Source organism: Somniosus microcephalus, chromosome 17, assembly GCF_052327205.1.
Source record: "Somniosus microcephalus isolate GS21.2 chromosome 17, FLI_Smic_1.0, whole genome shotgun sequence".
Lineage (NCBI taxonomy): Eukaryota > Metazoa > Chordata > Chondrichthyes > Squaliformes > Somniosidae > Somniosus > Somniosus microcephalus.
This window is the reverse complement of record NC_141003.1, coordinates 58,964,535-58,985,175: the sequence shown is the minus strand read 5'-3', so window position 1 is coordinate 58,985,175 and position 20,641 is coordinate 58,964,535. Positions and strand designations below refer to the sequence as shown.

The 20,641-nt window shown below is 40.8% G+C and overlaps 1 protein-coding gene across 1 annotated transcript in view; it reads left to right on the top strand.

Moving 5' to 3' along the window:
• Window positions 1-2,997: 2,997 nt before the first annotated feature.
• Window positions 2,998-20,641, top strand: part of reln (reelin) — a 391,712-nt gene continuing 374,068 nt past the window's right edge. Inside the window, exon 1 of the mRNA XM_086010451.1 lies at window positions 2,998-3,337. Coding sequence (XP_085866577.1) covers window positions 3,109-3,337 — 229 coding nt within the window. The 5' untranslated portion in view covers window positions 2,998-3,108. The remainder of the gene's footprint in view (window positions 3,338-20,641) is intronic.

The following is a 20,641-nucleotide window of genomic DNA, read 5'->3' as shown; positions in this document are numbered from 1 at the left end:
AGTGCTTACAAGAAGCATAAATGCGGTTTCTATCTTTGTTTTGGTCCTGGCAATGCTTGATTTAATTATGGTAAATGGACAGGAATCACACTGGCAATAAAGAATAGTTTCTATTTGTACTGAGTTTATTTGACAAAGCTATATGTCAAATGGGCTTTGAGAAACATAAATTGTTAGCTGCTATTCCTCAAAGTTTTATTCGTAACTATTAATAGGTAAAATGGGATGCCTGTCTACAATGTTACTTGCATTCATTTATCTAGCTATTAACTCTGTTTTTACATAGTTTGTAGTCCATTTGTTTACAAAGTTGTGAGGATTTTAAAACAATTTTTTTTCAGACTAAGCACAGAGTAAACTGGACTAGAAGTAGGGCAGAATAATAAAGGATGCACAAGCAGACAAAGGTAAAGCTAGGAAAGCCAACCAGTATTAAAATTGCTATATGGTAGTGGCGAGTATGCCTAGCCAAATCTATATAACATTTGGTATAGGGACTTGGAAGGAATATATATATATATTATATATATGCAGTGCCTGAAGTATCTACAGTTGAAACTGGTGGTCTGAACTGGAAGAGCAGTGTTGTTGCAGATGTACATGAAGGCGATACAGATTTCAAGTTTCTCTATCTAATACATTTCAGTTTCTAGAACTTCTACATCCCTGTCGACAATTATGCTATGGTTGATAGCAGCCCAGTTTATATCCCAACAAGTTGGCTATTCCTAGTGCTATGCTTACAAGATTGCTTCTCTAGACCCACAATCATTATGCCATCAGTCGCCCTCAAAGTGAACAATGCTTATGTGATGACACTTGTCAGAAACAAGTTAGTCAATCTCCCTGTCAGACAGACCTCTAAGTACAGTTAGCAAACATCAAGGGGTTTACTGTCCTCTATGGTTAAAATTATTTTTTCAAATAATTGGTTTAAAATAGTTTAGTAAAATTATTTTTCTTTAACTTGCACACAGATATAAAATATAGCCTAAGAGTTGTCAATTGGGTTGTAACTTTAAACAAATGAATGGAAACAAACAAAAACACTTTTATTAGGCAACTGAATCAACGAGTGTTTTTGCCCAATATAATTAATCCTGTTTTACTGAGAGATCTTTAATTGAATCCATATCTGATCAGTTTCTAATGTAAAATAGCACCAAGTCCTACTGCAGTTTATACCAGTTAATAGAAATGTTCAGCTAATTGGTCTTCCTCCAGTTAAATGCCCATACATTCTGCAGCATCTTTCACATGATTTCATGAAGAGAATACAGTAGATTGGAGACTCATTTAGGATCTTCTGCGTAGGTGGAGGGGAAATATTAGGCCAATGAAATGGTTAAATGTCTTTGATTTAGTTAGGTGGACTGGAGAAAGCATACAAACAAAGAACACTCTCTGCTTTTTTGGTTAATTGCTACTTCAAAAAAATAAGATTACAAAACAACTTCAAAGGTGCTTTTTCAAATGTCTTTATTCTACAGCAAACAAAACGTTAACTACCGTGTATGTAAGAGCTGTCTGTCCAGCCTAATCCAACTTTGAAATCGAGATGCAAGTTATCAGATATTTTCTCTAAGGAAGCTGATATGAATGATTCAGCTATGCTAAAAAAGTTGACTGAAATGTGCACTGGTACTTGGGTAAACTTACTTGCTGTGAGGTTAAAGTTCTGTTGACATGGCATTAATAATTATCATAACATTGACGCACACCCCCCCACTCACCACCCACATGGAACGCATCAAAGTAGCTGAACTTAAAATCCATTTGTCAACTTCTAGGCTGCTGTTTTGAGCTCACTAATTACAAAAATCTAAACTCTTCCTCTGCAGGTACTTATGCTAAACCTAGCTCTGAAGAAACTAAATAAGAGGTGAACTTAATGATTAATCAGAGACTCTGCCGTTAAGTAGTTTAATTCAAGCTACCATAGGGCTTGCGGTCTAGTGGCAAAGCCTATACTGTATAGAACTTTAATGCTTTAATTCGTGACCTTGTGTTTTCATCCAAAATATTATGCCCATGAGATCAACAAAGAATTCCTTTTCTAATGCTCGGTGTCCGCTGGTTGTGTTGTTGTATTTGCTGAGCTAATGTTGAGACGGAAGATAAGACTTGCATTTGATGTCTCCATGTAGGTCATTTGTATGATCACAATGTTGTATAATTGTATTGCTATTGTAATGGTTCAGGAAGGAACTTAAGGGTTAATATTTGCATCATTTTATGATGAGTTTGGTAGTTTAATATTTAATCTAGAAAAGCTAGTAGTCCTAATAACAAGAGAAGTTAGTAATTTTTTTTTAAATGTCCACATTTGCTACCACAGAGAACAGTTTAATCTGTTGTAAGTGCCCTGTGCAAAGCCTGGACTTTCGAGAGCTTTTTGACAATTGTGCATGAAGCACACTGCAGATTTTTTACAAAGGTGAAATTAAACCATTAATTATGTTGAAAAAGGTCTTTGGTGGTCAGCACTTCAGAACTGAAACAGCATTTAAGCTGCCTTTCAGTGTATGCCATTGGACTAACAATGCTTGCCGTTTGCTCTTCAGATTTTGTCATTTGTCTATTTAGTAACAAGACAAGGCGTAAATAAGAGATTTCCAGCTATGGACAGTCAGAGAGAATGGGTGAGGAATGGCTTCCTCTGTCTGATGTTAATCTGAGAAGGTGGAGTTTTTCAGCACTCCAGTAAAAGCAGCAGGGGAAATAAATTATTTCCAGTCACTGCATTTTATGCCTGATCAGCTTCCAGTTTTAGTCAGTGTTCTGACTGAAGGGAAGGCGTTTGCCCTCCTAAAACAAAGTTAAGAAAAAAAGACACGCCTTGAGGCACGTGGGAGGGGGCTGGAAAGTGGAACAGAATATGCTCTGAGGAAGACGTGTTTGAAAGCTGTATTGCAGCTTATGGAGCTGATGTATTAGAATGCAGTAGAAACAGCTGACAGCTGGCAGTTCCTACAGTTCCTGGCTTATGACTTTCCCAACAGCAGCTCCCTGACATTAAACTTGTAATCTCTTTAATACAGCAAAAAAAATACTCTCATTCACAAGAACCGGGTTCCCAGCAGAACGGAATACGAAGAGGATCGAGATATGGATAAAAAGCAATGCTTTAACTCTTGGACTTTGCTCTTTCTGGTTGGAATATTCTTGCCAGATTTTGTATACGGGTCAGTGGGGTTTTACCCAAGGTTTGCCCCATTCTTTTTCCTTTGTACCCACCATGGAGAACTGGAGGGCGATGGAGAACAGGGAGAGGTGTTGATGTCGCTTCATATTGCGGGAAACCCAGGATATTATGTCCCTGGTCAAGAATATCATGGTAGGTCACTTTTTGTATTTAAAGGGATGTTGCTTATGGGTTTTAGTGTCTAGATTAACATAATAGTGTAACAATTTGTTTCTGGGTGAAACAAGTGTAGTTCTTTCACATGATATGATGTGTGGAAATACATATCTATTATAAAATTGACATGCATCTGGTTAAAGTCTGCATATTTAAAAGAAGCAGTTCTTTGTTTTTGCGAGCCACCGGAGTGTTTCATATTTTAATGTTTACATTAAGAGCAAGGTTAAAAATGGAACCATATTAACATGATTTATTTGACCGTCCGCATGCTTGCTGATATGAGTTATGAAGACAAATGAATCCTTTGGGGTTTCCTCCTTTGTTGTGAACCATTCCCTTTCTATTCCTAAATCTCTGTCCTTCAAAGAGTCTGTACTGGAGCTGGGGTGTATTAAACTAAGCTGGCAGGCCTGAGTAGGCTTTGTGTGTGGGCTCAACTCAAGTGTAAAAACCTTTTGCTGGGACAGCTGTCAGTCCCAGACCAGTCTACGTTTTAAAATAAAGTGGATACATTTCCGATGTGCGAGCATACAGTGCACTCACGGGTCATTTCTATCCTGTGGGCTGTATTCACAGTCAGGCAGATGATAGCGGAATGCCCAGCACAGTATCTCCACTGTACATGTGTGAACTACAGCAGACTGTTCCCTGTAAGCCAAAAGTGAGAGTTCAGGTCAGCCTTGCGTGGGGTTGAATTAACATGGAAAAAAACAGCTTGACTTGAGCAGTAGGAAGCAAAAGTGTCAATCTTTTATCAGCACAGGAGATTCCGGCAATCTCCAAAAGGAAAAATTAAATAATTATACTGAAAATGAATATGTTAAGCTCTTTGAAGTAATTTTAATGAAAGTAGAAGGTACGGTGCTTTAAGTTTTAAAGTATAATCCTACAAAAAAAAGAAATGTCCCCTTCGTTCCAGACTGGTTGCCCTAATATGATGGAATCAGGTGACGTATTTGTATTCAAGCATGCTATTTAACCAATTCAATTCAAGTACTGGCAATTGTTCATCCACTGGGACTAATTAGTGGGAAACAGCTGTAAGATGAATGTACTGCACTTTTCCTGTAAGGTTGTAATATATTATTTTAAAACATGCAGGCATGTTTAGTTTCGTATTCAATTAGCGTTTCAGTACTATTAAATTATAGACAGAATATGCAACGCATAGAGCGCATTACGGATGATTGTGCAATCCTCACAATGTAGTCTGGTCACTAAGAGAACAAATAATAATGACACCTGGACCGTGGTTTATTTTGGGAATAGCTAATGAGGCTAAATGTCCTATTACTTACAAATCAACCAATCTGCAGCTAAGTAGTGAAGGTCATTCTCGTCAGTAAATGAATCCAGATTCAGTTTATTAGCATTCAGGATGCTTACTGTTATAAAGTTAAGAGAGATTGGCTTTGTAAAAACTTTTTAATGAAGGATTGAAATGTTATAGCTGTTGGTTCATCTTTTTCTAATATTGATGTAGGCAAGGAAGCCAGACCTTTGAGATTGAGCCAAGTCAGGTGCCTAGTTTGACACCGCAAGTCAGAATTAAAATGCAAAAGGCATTGTGTTACCTTTTACACAGTTATAGGGTACAAATTAGCTTCTTAACACTTCAACTCACCTAAACATAAAATAGATATGTTGACTACTGTTTTGTAAAGGCAGCCATTCAGACCTGAATTCAATAATTAGATTTAAAAGGTTGCTGTCTATAATTGTTTCTACTGTGGTGTATGATTAAGGAATCAAGTTGATTATTGAAGCTTTTTGCCTTTTAAATTTTTGTAATTCTGGGATTAAACAAGTGAAATGCTGAAATAAAGGTTTTAACAGACATTTTATTTCAGAACTCAATAGAGAACAATAAATGTTTAAAGGAATTGCTTCTACTTGCTTTCCTCACACTGGATCAGCAGTTCTAACTATATTGCCACTCAAAAATTTGAACATTGGTGGGGGGGGGGCAGTTGTGTTTACATAGTATGTTCCAACCAAAAGCCCTGGAACATGACCTGTTCTCAAACCTCTACCAGTGGCTCTTGAATTGAGCGTGTGTAAGAAACGGACTCGCCTAGTGATTTTCCCTATTTCCCCCAGAAGCAGATTCCTTCCACTTAGTGCCTTCCTCAGCCTGGCTGAGATAGAGAGCTAACTATGTGGGGAAATGGTAGGGAGAACAAGATAATTCATTAATGCACTAATTTCAATGTGCTATCTAAATGCTCTTTGAAAATCTCAATTTTGCTATGTTTTGTGCTAGACATATCACACAAAGGAATTAAATCAAACGGCCTGCTTTTCATCCACTTTTTTTAAACCAAAAATATGACCACCTCAAGTAGTCTGATAGAATAGCTTGTAACATTGGCATGCAGCATTGTGGAGTGCAGATTTGAGTCTCCACTCCATCGAGTTCCCAATCTGAATTATCTCACTAATGAAGAGTGGCAGTGGATACCAAGTGTTGCTTTGTAGGAAGGACGGATATTGGAGGAAAAGTCAACTCCTGGCCACTATGGCGAGGCTATTGGCAATCAGCTACTAATGATATTGGGGATGTCTAAGAGCAGTGTACTTCCAGCTCTGCATCTCTGCTATAGATGATATGTATGGCATTGAAAGGGAGAAAAAAATTGAAAATAAATGAGAGTATAAAGCAAAAGATCTTGTGCTTAATTTCTAAATATTCTGTAACGCAATTGTTACAGCATAAACTACCGACATCTTGTGAGAAGGAAGTAGCAATACTGTTCTCGCATCCTAAATAAACCAAAGCCAGACAGCTAGTTTGGACTTGACTGTTTGCCCTGGACTTGGCCACCTACAGTATCAACATATTTTACTGTCAAAGTGATCATAGAACCCATTGTACTGTTATGCTTTGATCCATTGTATTTAACAACTTCCATGCCACTGGCTGACTTTGACCACTCTGCCTCTGCACAAATCCATAATATTTAAGCCATAATAACGGAACATTAAAAAAACTTGTTTTATACATAACAGTATAAAAATGATTACTTGTCAAAATACAAAAATATTCATTTTGTGATCAGTTTCTCAGAGTCCATGAGGTCAGGTCACTTGTTTAACATATTTAAATTAACAGTTGATTGCTGGATATTTTGTTTTGCGAGTGTGATTGGTAATTTTACTGGCCACGGGACAAACACTTTGCAAAAGTTAAGATTGATGTTTCACGGATAAACATGGTGTTCCAATTTTCATTTCAAGTTTATACTTATGGAAACGTATTGCTAAACTCTAATTCACTATCATTGGTTACATATTCCTCTGTTGCCTTCACTTTTGTCAAATCAGTGCTTGCATAGTGAAAATATGTATGATGGACTTGGAATAATCAGATGAATGATACCTTTTTATTGAATAAAAACAAATAAAATACATTAGAGTTATAAAATGGAAAGATTAAAAGGTAAAACAAAAGATTTCAAACGCTTACTCTGATGCAGTCTTGACACTGAGCCACCAATATCTTATGACTAGGGTTGGATATTTCTGCTTAACCTCATCAAAAATCTTGACGTAATTTATTGAAGAAAAAATACTGGTTTTCTTAGCATTGTCTTCTCCGTCTGAAAGCTCATATTAAATGGAAAAATTAGCTCTTGAAGTCGAATGTATTTGCTGAAGAAAGGGTTCTCGCGTATGATCATTTAATGTGTCCTATAATACTATCCCTGTATCAGCAAACTGCTTCATCTCTAGAAATGGGTTGACAGGTGTGACGAAGTGAGAGTGGAAATGTCTTTGTGCAGGCCGCTTCTTACTCCTGAAAGCAAACTGTTTCACTTGAGTGTGGACCAAGAAGTTCATATTGTGTTAAATCACAAATCATGCTCTGTTAGAATTATAAAAGTTCCTGTTTTATTCTCATTTAAAACATGTATAGAAATAATTGTCTATGAACTAGCCAGGTGCTTGGAGAATGAGATTTACAAATTGAACTTTGATTTGAAATCTAATGATGGGAGCCTTGTATGGTACTCACTGTATCAATGTGGATTCAGGAACCACACATTCCATAAATCTAAAAAAGTTATGCATTTTGTATCTATAAATAGTCTTGCACTTTATAAAGCTGACATTTTTTTGCTATTATTGAAATTGTCAACACACTTTTTCAACTGGTTCAGGGGAGAAATGTAGTTACTTTGGTAGCAGGAACAAAACAAAACATAATAGCAGCTGGTATTGGAAAGCAGGCGGAAATCATTTCCACTGGAACTCTGCCCGCTTGCACTCCAGTGTATTTTCTGGTAGGCAGGACCAGCTATGGTAGAAGCATCTACCTCAAACAGGCTGGTGCTTTATTTGAATACTAATTTGGGGTGCGTCCGTTCTGCACACCATTTACTCCCTTCTGGCATTCTGCCCATAGTTGCCTGGTGGTGGTAAGCTACTGAAGGCACTCCGCTTTAATTGCCTCACCCCTTTAACTCATCCCAGGGACTTGAGCACATAAAGCTAGGCTGACACTCCAGTGCAGTGCTGAGGGAGTGCTGCACTGTCGGAGGTGCCATCTTTCGGATGAGACGTTAAACCGAGGCCCCCGTCTGCTCTCTCAGGGTGGACGTAAAAGATCCCATGGCACTATTTCGAAGAAGAGCAGGGGAGCTATCCCCGGTGTCCTGGCCAATATTTATCCCTCAACCAGCATAACAATAAAAACAGATTATCTGGTCATTATCACATTACTATTTGTGGGACCTTGCTGTGTGCAAATTGGCTGCCACGTTTCCCACATTACAACAGTGACTCCACTTCAAAAAATACTTCATTGGCTGTAAAGCGCTTTGAGACATCCAGTGGTCGTGAAAGGCACTATATAAATGCAAGTCTTTTTAACCTTCAATTAGCTGCAATTTTCTGCTCCAACCAATAGTGTGCTCCCTACGCAAGTCTGAATCTGCACCTGAATCATAGAAATTGCACCACAAAAGGAGGCCCTGCAGCCCTTTGCCATTGTGCTAATGCTATCTCTTCAACTTGAGCTGCCCTTTTCCATAACCTTTTAAATTATTTTTCAAATGATTATCCAATTTAATTTCAAATGATGTTATAGTCTTTACCTCAATAGGCCTTTGTGGTAAAGTATTCCTTGTTCTAATAGCATCTGTGTGAAAAATGAATCTAGTGATAACCCTGTGTTTATTCTCCAGACTCTGGAGACTTTGGCTGAGCTAATTCTCCAGACTCTGGAGACTTTGGCTGAGCTAAATTCTCAGGCACCCTAGATCTGTAAAGGTATCTGAAGTGCTGCTTCAACATGGCTATAATATGTTTGGTAATGATTTTTGTAGTTGTACCTCATTGTATCTATACTTTGCAGCTTTTCACAGCTGTCAGAAAGGTGTCAGCGCTTCAGAATAGCCTTGGTCTCCAAGAAACCAACATTGCACTCTACTTGGGTTAAATAACGGGGGCATGATGGATTTCCTTAAAATAATCACATCACGACTGCTGTCTGGGAATGGGCATTGACGTGCATGATCCTATGCTGATGGTCACAGACAAGCTGCCATTGTAGTCCATAAATGTGCAGCTACTGCAGACTGGAGCTCATGGGGCCACATGGATACCATTAATGGCACCCTGCACTTTGAAGAATTTTGCCTTTTGAAAAAAATTACTGTGCCTTCTCGTGTGTTGCCAGTTGTCTGAGAACTGTGATTTAGTTGCTTGTTCTGCCAAACAAGGCATGACCTGCTTAATACATGTACTCTGAATAGGATGCTGCTAAAAATGCCTGCTGTAGCACCCTAGAAGGAGCCTGAGGTTGTGGTGACTTTGAAAACCATTATCCAGCATGCGGCACCGTCTGTCACAGCCTCCTTGGTGAATCACAGTCTACAAAGACAGAATTTCACTGAAATCCAGGTAAATGAACTTCTGCCTTTATGCTGGGGTTCTAGGTTAATGTTGGGTGTAGTCTGTCTTCCTCTGGCATATCCTCACTTGCCTGGCATCCCTTTTTTCCTCTTGATCCAAATATAAAGGAATTCCTTCATGGACCTAATTTAAATTGCAGCAACTGAAACTTGCAGTGCCAGAATTCATAGTGTAAACAATATGAAAATATAGTGAATTCAAAAAGCATCTGCAATATTTTTCTCCCATAGGCTCCAAATATCAAACTAACAAATTCTGCCCTTTAAATGCTAACATCCTGTCAACATGTAACCTTGAACACCAATTTTATATGGACAAGATGAGTGCATGTCACATTTCTACATGAATCATGCATGCAGTCATTAACATATATTTAAATGTTGTTATCTTTAAATGAACATCTTGCCAGTTTTTTCGTGAGAGCTTCTTGCCCCTCCCCCAACCCCACCCCCAAGAAAAGCCAATCAATTGCATTAAGGGCGGCGATCTGGTGAGCACGATCTCCTCCCTAACTTCCAATCACATCCCCTGCCAAACGATTGGAAAATCTTGGCTTGTAGCTTCACTGTACCCATGTGAACCTTTGCTCTTCCCCATCAGCTACCCTTGTAGCCTGTCTAAGTAAAATTGCAAATTTTGTGCTGTGGCAACTGCTAGAAAGTGTCTCGAGACTGTCCAGACAAGTTTCATATAGGATTGTTACAAGGGCCTGGTATGGAGATTTTAAACCCATTAGTCTCGCTGGATTTAAAGCTGGTCCCAGAAGTAAAAGCAGACCCATCAAATCTGACTGAGTTTGTGAGGAGGAAGAAAAATACACTTTCTTTTGAACTTACTGAGGGGGAAAAAAAGGATTGTTTAAACAATGTTTATTTCATAGGACTAAAATCAGTCTTTTTGTTTTTTCATGAAATCTCACTTAATAATTGTCTGACCTAGACATGCATGTACAATGCGTTCCATCCATCAACAACAGCATATTGCATTTACCTAGTACCTTTTTAATGTAGTAAAGCATCCCAAGATGCAAGAACAGATGCTGAGCTGTAATAGGAGAAGATTTAGTGGAAGTAGTTGAAAGCATGGTTGAGGAAGTAGGATTTGAAGAGACTTTTGTAAGTAGGGACAGAGGTAACAAGATGGAGGGGTTTAGGAAAGTTCCACAGTGGAGGGGGAAAATGGCTGAAGGCTCTGCTATTGAATTTGGAGCAGGAGGAGGGAGATGGAAAGGAGAGCAGAAGCCACACAGTCTCCTACACTCTAACAGGTTTTTTTAAATTTGTTTTGATGCAAATAAAGTTGGCTGGAAATACCTATCCTTTATTGTAATTAATAAGTTCCTGGGAACGAGATGACTACTGACTGTATTTAGCTCACCTACTGTTTAAAACGCAATCATTATCATCACCACAGTCATTCCTAGTTCCGGAAAGGGACAAGGTGACCTCTTTACCTTAGCTACTACTCTCACCGGGAAATGCTTGGAAGAACTGCAATTCTTTATAGAGGAGCCCACAGTACAACCTGATCAAACCTTTCTCACAAACAGTGGACAACCATCAGCCGCCGCAGAACAGGTCATGGTAGATGCTGCCACCTTCTCCATAGATGGAAGATTAAAGCATCCCCATCATGTGACTGTGGAGCTCCTAATCAGACCCTGGAGCACATCATTGAGCACTGCCCTCAGGAAATTCGCAGGCAGTCTACAAGATATCCATGCTGTTGCACTGGAAGCTTTGACCTGGATATCTGACTTCAATATTGATATTTAATTTGTTTTTTTGCTACTACCATACGAAAGAGGTAGTTTACCGTAGCTACCTCCTTCTTTGTAGAAATCCATCCCCCCACCCCCACCCTTTGTCAGTTCTCTTTTCTGTATACCTTGTGTCTTCTCTCTCTGTCTCTCCCAGATTTTCTCTCCTCTCTTTATGTATCTCTTTCTGGAACACAGCTGTGATGTCTGAAGGAACACACAATAAAAACTCACTTGCCCCAGGCGCCTCATTTCCTAGCACTGGGAGAAAAATGGGCAAGAAAAAAACATAAGTTGGGCTGGAGGCTGTCAGCCAGGGAGTGATGGAGGGGAGGCTGGATGCTACACCAGATGCCATTCAAGGTTGGGTGGGCAGACAGGTGCCAGGTTTGGTGGTTGTCAGGTAAGGAAGAGGCTGGAATGGAGTTGAGTCAAGCAGAGAATCCAAATGGGATATAGAGATTGAACAGGACTTGCTTCAGTTATACAGGGTACTGGTGAGGCCACACCTGGAATACTGCGTACAGTTTTAGTTTCCATAATTAAGAAAAGATATACTTGCTCTCGAGGCAGTTCAGAGAAGGTTCACTCTGTTGATTCCGGAGATGAGGGGGTTGACTTATGAGGAAAGGTTGAGTAGGTTGGGACTCTACTCATTGGAATTCAGAAGAATGAGAGGCGATCTTATCGAAACATATAAGATTGTGAGGGGGCTTGATCGGGTGGATGTGGGGAGGATGTTTCCACTGATGGGTGAGACTAGAACTAGGGGGCATAATCTTAGAATAAGGGGCTGCCCTTTCAAAACTGAGATGAGGAGAAACTTCTTCACTCAGAGGGTAGTAAATCTATGGAATTTGCTACCTCAGTGAGCTGTGGAAGCTGCGACATTAAATAAATTTAAAACGGAGATAGACCGTTTCCTAGCTGATAAGGGAATTAGGGGTTGCGGGGAGCAGGCAGGGAAGTGGATGTGAGTTTAGGTTCGGATCAGCCATGATCCTATTGAATGGCGGAGCAGGCTCGAAGGGCCGAATGGCCAACTCCTGCTCCTACTTCTTATGTTCTTATTATGTAGCATGCAGCTGTGTTTGGTTGGGAGGTGAGGTAGGGTTGGGGAAGAGCAGAGAGGCTGGGAACCGTGTAGGGGGAAAAGAATACAAAGGAAGAAAGTTAGAAATAATTAAAAAATAGAAAGTGGAAAATAAAGTGTTCTTCTAGGGATCTGATTGTTCTGTGGTGTCATATGGTTATCATTGAGCAAGTAATGTTGTAGGTTGGTCTATCAGTATTACATTAGACATACAGTATTCCAGACATGACATTTTAATAATGTGAGTTAATGAGATAAGACCCTTATGATACTGACGGCATTGCACCCTTTATGAGCCGATGTGCTTCTCAGGTCGAGCACAAGACTTTTAATTTTTTTTAATCAGAGCTTCAGATTTTAATGCATTCATATGATTATAAGGTTTGCATAGAACTATAGGCATTTATGTGAGAAATTTCAATGACCTCAAATATAGCTGAATGAGGACGTCAAAAGTAACGATGCCCATTTAAAAAATATACAAAGAAAAAAGGACTTTGAGAATGGGAATTAAACAAAATTCAGTTGGGGGTAACAAATGAATATTAGAAAAGTCAAGAGAGAAATAGATAGGCAGATTGCAGCAAAATTTCAGTCCATCAATTCAGAGCAATTTTAGGGATAGAAACAGAAATATAGAAAAATAGGAGCAGGAGTAGGCCATTCAGCCCTTCGAGCCTGCTCCGCCATTCAATATGATCATGGCTGATCCTTTATCTCAATACCATATTCCCGCTCTCTCCCCATACCCCTTGATGCCTTTTGTGTCTAGAAATCTATCTATCTCCTTAAATATATTCAGTGACTTTGCATCCACAGCCTTCTGTGGTAGAGAATTCCACAGGTTCACCACCCTCTGAGTGAAGAAATTTCTCCTCATCTCAGTCCTAAATGTCCTACCCCGTATCCTGAGACTGTGACCCCTCATTCTAGACCCCCCAGCCATGGGAAACATCCTCCCTGCATCCAGTCTGTCTAGCCCTGTCAGAATTTTATACGTTTCAATGAGATCCCCTCTCATTCTTCTAAACTCTAGTGAATACAGGCCTAGTCAACCCAATCTCTCCTCATACGATGGTCCTGCCATCCCAGGAATCAGTCTGGTGAACCTTCACTGCACTCACTCTATGGCAAGTATATCCTTAGGTAAGGAGACCAAAACTGCACACAGTACTCCAGGTGTGGTCTCACCAAGGCCCTGTACAACTGTAGTAAGACATCCTTGCTCCTGTACTCAAATCCTCTTGCAATGAAGGCCAACATACCATTTGCCTTCCTAACTGCTTGCTGCACCTGCATGTTTGCTTTCAGTGACTGGTGTACAAGGACACCCAGGTCCCTTTTGTACATCAGCATTTCCCAATCTAGCACCATTTAAATAATACTCTACCTTTCTGTTTTTACTACCGAAGTGGATAACTTCACATTTATTCACGTTGTACTGCATCTGCCATGTATTTGCCCACTCACTCAACTTGTCTAAATCGCCTTGAAGCCTCTTTGCATCCTCCTCACAACCCACAATCCCACCTAGTTTCGTGTTGTCGGCAAACTTGGAAATATTACATTTGGTTCCCTCATCCAAATCATTGATATATACAGAAAACTCTTTGGTATCCGGCACAGACGGGACCGCCGTGTTGCCGGTTGATTAAAAATTCCAGATGACGGAGAGAGTTATCTACCGAGGCTATTTTTAACAAAGAAAAATTTTAAAAAATCAATAAATATGCAGTATACAGTAATTGGGTACTCACCTACAGAATGTTGTGTTAAATGGATGGTGGAAGATGCTTGATTAAGTACAGTACTGCCAGTTGAGGGTAATGCAATGCAATGACTACCAGCAGCGTGGGAGACACACAGTACCCCTGTAAAATGGCGGATCAGAAGAGACTACCGGCAGCGCGGGAGAGTCACACTCCTGTTACAGGGGTATTGAGGTGTTCCGACTTCCGACAGCGCCAAAAAGCCGAGTAGTGGCAGTTTGGAGAACTACCCCCACTGACTAACTCGGCCACCGCGGGGGACTTGGACTCGGCAACATTGCCGGTTATTGAGGTGTTGTTTTCGGAGTGAGAATTTTGCCGGTTAATAGAGAATTCCGGATATTTAGGTGCCGTTTAAACTAGTTTCCTGTATTGTGAATAGCTGGGGCCCAAGCACTGATCCCTGCGGTACCCCACTAGTCACGCCTGCCACCCCGAAAAAGACCCATTTATTCCTACTCTCTGTTTCCTGTCTGTTTTAACCAATTTTCAATCCATGCCAGTATATTACCCCCAATCCCATGTGCTTTATAGATACATAGATACATAGAAGATAGGAGCAGGAGTAGGCCATTCGGCCCTTCGTGCCTGCTCCGCCATTTAATGAGATCATGGCTGATCCTTTAATTCAGTATCCCGTCCCCGCCTTCTCTCCGTAACCCTTAACCCCTTTTGCCCGTAGAAATATATCTAATTCCCTCTTAAATATATTTAATGAGCTGGCGTACACTGCCCTCTGTGGCAATGAGTTCCACAGGTTCACCACTCTCTGAGTGAAGAAATTCCCCCTCATCTCTGTCCTAAATGGTTTAGCCCTTATCCTTAAATTATGTCCTCTAGTTCTGTTTTCACCCGCCAAGGGAAACATTCCTTCTGCATCCAGTCTGTCTAGACCTGTCAGAATTTTATACACTTCTATGAGGTCCCCTCTCAATCTTCTAAACTCCAGTGTGTACATCCCTAAACTACATAGTCTCTCCTCATAGGTCATTCCCGCCATTCCTGGTATCAGCCTGGTGAATCGCCGCTGCACCCCCTCCATGGCAAGAACATCCTTCCTCAGATGAGGCGACCAAAACTGTACACAGTACTCGAGGTGTGGTCTCACCAGTGCCCTGTACAGCTGCAGCAAGGTATCCCTGTTCCTGTATTCTAACCCTTTTGCTATGAAGGCCAGCATACCGTTTGCCTTCTTGACCGCCTGTTGCACCTGCATGCTCGCCTTCAGTGACTGGTGTACAAGAACACCCAGGTCTCTCTGTACTTCCCCCTCTCCCAATCTATTGCCATTTAAATAATAATTTGCCCTCCCGTTCCTGCACCCAAGGTGGATAACTTCGCACTTGTCCACATTATAGTGCATCTGCCATTTATCCGCCCAATCGCCCAGTCTGTCCAAATCGCTCTGGAGCTTCCTGGTCTCTTCCTCTGAGCCCACCCCACCTCCTAGTTTAGTGTCGTCTGCAAATTTGGAAATGCTGCATCCGACTCCCTGATCCAGGTCATTAATGTAAATTGTGAACAGCTGGGGGCCCAGGACAGATCCCTGTGGTACCCCACTTGTTACTGCCTGCCATTCAGAAAATGAGCCGTTTATTCCAACTCTCTGTTTTCTATCTGACAGCCAGTTCCCTATCCACGCCAAAACTTTCCCCTTTATCCCATGAGCCTCAATTTTCCATGCTAATCTTTTATGTGGGACCTTATCGAAGGCCTTTTGGAAGTCCAGGTACACCACATCTACTGGCTCTCCCCCATCTATTCTACCAGTTACTCCCTCAAAAAATTCCAATAGATTAGTCAAGCACGATTTACCCTTTGTAAATCCATGTTGACTCTGTCCTATCCTGTCCCCATTTGCTAAGTGCTCCGCTATTTCATCCTTAATGATGGACTCCAGCATTTTGCCCACAACTGATGTAAGGCTTACAGGTCTGTAATTACCTGCTTTTTCCCTACCCCCCTTTTTGAATAGTGGGGTAACGTTAGCTACCCTCCAATCCATCGGCACTGTTCCCGAGTCTAATGAATTCTGAAAAATCATCCTTAGTGCATCCGCTATCTCTAGGGCCACCTCCTTCAGTACCCTAGGATGCATGTTATCAGGCCCTGGGGATTTGTCCACCTTCAATCCCTTTAGCTTCCTTAACACCATATCCTTAGAGATATTGATTTGCGTCAGTTCCTCCTTTGCCAATGTCCCTATTTTTCCCGATATCCCAGGGAGGTTTTTTGTGTCTTCCTTCGTAAAGACTGACCCAAAGTATGCATTTAGTTGATCTGCCATTTCCTTATTTCCCATTATATATTCCCCCGTATCTGACTGCAATGGACCAACTTTGGTTTTCACCTGTCTTTTCCTTTTGATATATTTATAAAAGCTTTTGGAGTTAGTTTTTATATTTTCCGCCAGCTTGTTTTCGTAAGCTATTTTGCCCCTCTTGATCATGCCCTTTGCCCTCCTTTGCTCTATCTTAAACTGTTCCCAATCTTCCGCTCTGGCGCTTTTTTTGGCTATTTTATACGCCCTATCTTTGGATTTTATGCTGTCTCTAATTTCCCCTGTTATCCACGGTTGAGTCACCTTTTTAGATTTCCTTTTATGCCAGATTGGTATAAACAATTTTTGCAATTTTGTCATTCTATCTTTAAATGTTTGCCATTGTTTATCTACCTCCAGTCCTCTCAGGAACGTTGTCCAATCAGACCTACTCAGTTCCCGTCTCATGGCATCATAATTCCCCTTGTTTAAATTCAGGACCTTAGTCTCTGAGTCAATTTCTTCGCTCTCCATTTCGAGTGAGAAATCGATCATGTTATGATCGCTCTGACCCAAGGGTCCCCGTACAACAAGATTACTGATTAGTCCCTTCTCATTGCACAGTACCCAGTCCAATATAGCCTGTTCCCGAGTTGGTTCCTCGACATATTGATCCAGATAACCATCCCTTAAACACTCAAGGAATTCCTCCTCCTCATTATTTTTACTGATTAGGCTAGTCCAATCTATATGTAAGTTAAAGTCACCTATGATGACAGCTGTGCTCTTATTGCACGCTTCTCTAATTTCCCTCGTGATGCCCTCCCTAACCTCTATTTTACTATTTGGAGGCCTATATACCACTCCTATTAATGTTTTTCGCCCCTCGCTATTTCTTAGCTCCACCCATATAGATTCTGTATTAACTGAGTTAATATCCTTCCTTTCAATTGCATTTATCCCCTCTTTTACTAGCAATGCTACCCCTCCTCCCTTTCTTTTTTGTCGATCCTTCCTAAATACTGAATACCCCTGTATGTTAAGCTCCCAGCCCTGCTCACCCTGCAACCATGTTTCCGTAATCCCAATTAGATCATAATTATTAACCTCTATTTCCACAGCTAATTCATCTACCTTGTTCCTGATGCTTCTCGCATTAAGGTATAAAACCCTCAGGCTTTTTTTATGCTCACATTTTTTATGAATTAGTTTGGCCCTTTGTTTTTTGTTCCTCACCCTTTTACCATTTATTTCTGTCTGCCTTTCACTTTCCTCTATTTCACTACATAGGTTTCTAGCCCCCTGCCATACTAGTTTAAATGCTCCCGAACTGCTTTATCAAAAATTACCCCGAGAACATCAGTTCCATCTCTGCACAGGTGTAGACCGTCCCTTTTGTATAGGTCACACCTACCACAAAACTGGTTCCAATGCCTCAAAAATTTAAAACCCTCCCTCTTACACCACTGCTCAAGCCACGTATTTAGCCTAACTATCCTGTTCTCTGTACTCTTACTAGCACGTGGCACTGGTAGTAATCCAGAGATTACTACCTTCGAGGTCCTACTTTTTAGCTTGGCTCCTAACTCCCTAAATTCTACTTGTAGGACCTCTTCCCTTTTTTTAGCTACGTCGTTGGTACCAACATGTATCACGACAACTGGCTGTTCCCCCTCCCCCTCCAGAATGTTCTGCACCCGCGCCGAGACATCCTTGACCCTTGCACCAGGGAGGCAACATACCATCCTGGAGTCTCGGTCGCGACCACAGAAACCCCTATCTATTCCCCTTACAATCGAATCCCCTATTACTATAGCCCTGCCACTCTTTTTCCCTCCCTTCTTTGCAACAGAGCCAGTCATGGTGCCATGAGCCTGGCTGCTGGTGCCTTCCCCCGATGCGTCACCCCCCCCGACAACAGTACCTAAGACGGTGAACCTGTTGCTAAGGGAGACAACCCCAGGGGATTTCTGCACTACCTTCCTGCCCTTGCTCTGCCTTTTGGTCACCCATGTACTGTCTACGCTGGCCTTAACCTGCGGTGTGACCAACTCACTAAATGTGCTATCCACACCCCTCTCAGAATCGTGGATGCTCCAAAGTGAGTCCATCTGCAGCTCAAGGGCCGTCATGCGGTCCCACATGAGCTGCAGCTGGACACACTTCCCGCACACATAGTCGTCAGGGACACAGGAAGCGTCCCTGATTTCCCACATGTTACAGGAGGAGCATGACACAGGTCCGAGCTCTACTGCCATGACTTAATTTTGCACACTAACCTCTTATGTGGGACTTTATCAAAGGCCTTCTGAAAATCCAAATACACCACATCCACTGGTTTCCCTTATCTATTCTACCAGTTACATCCTCAAAAAACTCCAGTAGGTTTGTCAAACACGATTTCCCTTTCATAAATCCATGTTGACTTTCTCTAATCCTGTTGATATTTTCTAAGTGTCTTGTTATCACATCCTTTATACATAATAGACTCTAGCATTTTCCCTACTACTGATGTTAGGCTAACCGGTCTGTAGTTCTCTGTTTTCTCTCCCTCCTTTTTTAAATAGTGGGGTTACATTTGCCACCCTCCAATCTGCAGAAACTGTTCCATAACCTATAGAATTTTGGAAGATGACAACCAATGCATCCACTATTTCCATGGCTACCTCTTTTAGTACTCTGGGATGCAGATTATCAGGCCCTGGGGATTTATCAGCTTTCAGTCCGATTTAAATTCTCCAGCACTTTTTTTTACTAATAATTTCCTTTTATTCCTCCTTCTCACTAGACCCTTGGTTCCCTAGCATTTCTGGGAAGTTATTTGTGTCCTCTTCTGTGAAGACAGAACCAAAGTATTTGTTTAATTGCTCTGCCATTTCCTTGTTCCCCATTATAAATTCTCTCGTTTCTGACTGTAAGGGATCTACATTTGTCTTCACTAATCTTTTTCTTTTTACATACTTGTAGAAGCTTTTACAATCCGCTTTTATGTTCCCTGCAAGTTTACTCTCATACTCTATTTTTCCCCTCTTAATCAATCTCTTGGTCCTTTTTTTGCTGAACTCTCAACTGCTCCCAATCCTCAGGCTTGCTACTTTTCTGGCAACTTTATATGACTCCTCTTTAGATCTAATACTATCCTTAATTTCTTTTGTTAGCCATGGTTGGGCTGCTTTTCCTTTTGTGTTTTTGAGCCAGAAAGGAATGTATAACTGTTGCAATTCATGCATTCGTTCCTTAAATGTTAGCCATTGCCTATCCGCCATCATGCCTTTTAATGAAGCTCCCCAATCTATCATAGCCAACTCACTCCTCATACCTTCGTAGTTTCCTTTGTTTAGATTTAGGACCCTAGTTTCGGATTGGACTTCTTCACTTTCCATTTTAATTAAAAATTCTATCATGTTATGGTCACTCTTCCCTAAAGGACCCCGCACAACAAGATTATTAATTAACCCCTTCTCATTGCACAATACCCAATCTAGGATAGCCTATTCTCTAGTTGGCTCCGCAACGTACTGGTCTAAAAAACCATCTCGTACACACTCCAGGAATTTATCCTCCACAGTATTATTGCTAATTTGGTTTGGCCAGTCTATATGTAGATTAAAGTCACCCATGATTACTGTAGTACTCTTGTTACATGCATCTCTAATTTCCTGTTTGATGCCATCCCCTACATTACCACTACTGTTTGGAGGCCTATAGTATCAATGTATAGCTAGAGAACAACAAAAGTCATAAGGAATATTGAGCATGCATTTAGAATCAAAAACTTGTGCCTGGTAGATCGGCTAAAATAATGTTAGATCAGATAATTAAATTGGAGGGAAATTCAGTACATATTTCGATATATTGAAGATGTAAGCAAGAGGAAGGGTGTGGAAGGTAACATATTTGGAGCTTAGATGCTAAATAGAACTGGTTGAATGTTGTGTGGAATATAATGATTCCTGAACTGCTGGAACGATAGGACTTAGGATGTCAATATTCTGGAAGTTTGGTGGATTTACCTTTTGTGAGGGACAGAGCAAAGCTTTGTAGAATCTTTGCTCAGGTAATTAGATAGGTTGGGTGGAGTCAATGATAGTGAATTGTATGTGGTCTGTAGAAGAAATGAACGTAATGGACCAAAATACCTTTTTTTTCTTCCATGCTTTGTTTATGTTCCAGGAGCAGTACTGTGCTTCTGCAAGAGTGTTAGCAAACGTTTGACATCATTTCATTGTGTTTATAAAGAAAAGCAATCACTTCAAACTTATCACTTATGCAGGATATTATGATGAAAATCTGCAAATTCATGTTCTGGCTCCCCTCCATCCCTATGTGAAATAGTTTTCTCAGCGCCTTTTTAATGAATACAATGCCTCTTTAAATTTAGCACCTCAACTAAGGTTGAAATTATACTTTTTATTGCTCATCAGGCTATCCGCTTGTCCAATTAGATAAATCTTCAAAACTATTTGCAGCCCGAGGCATA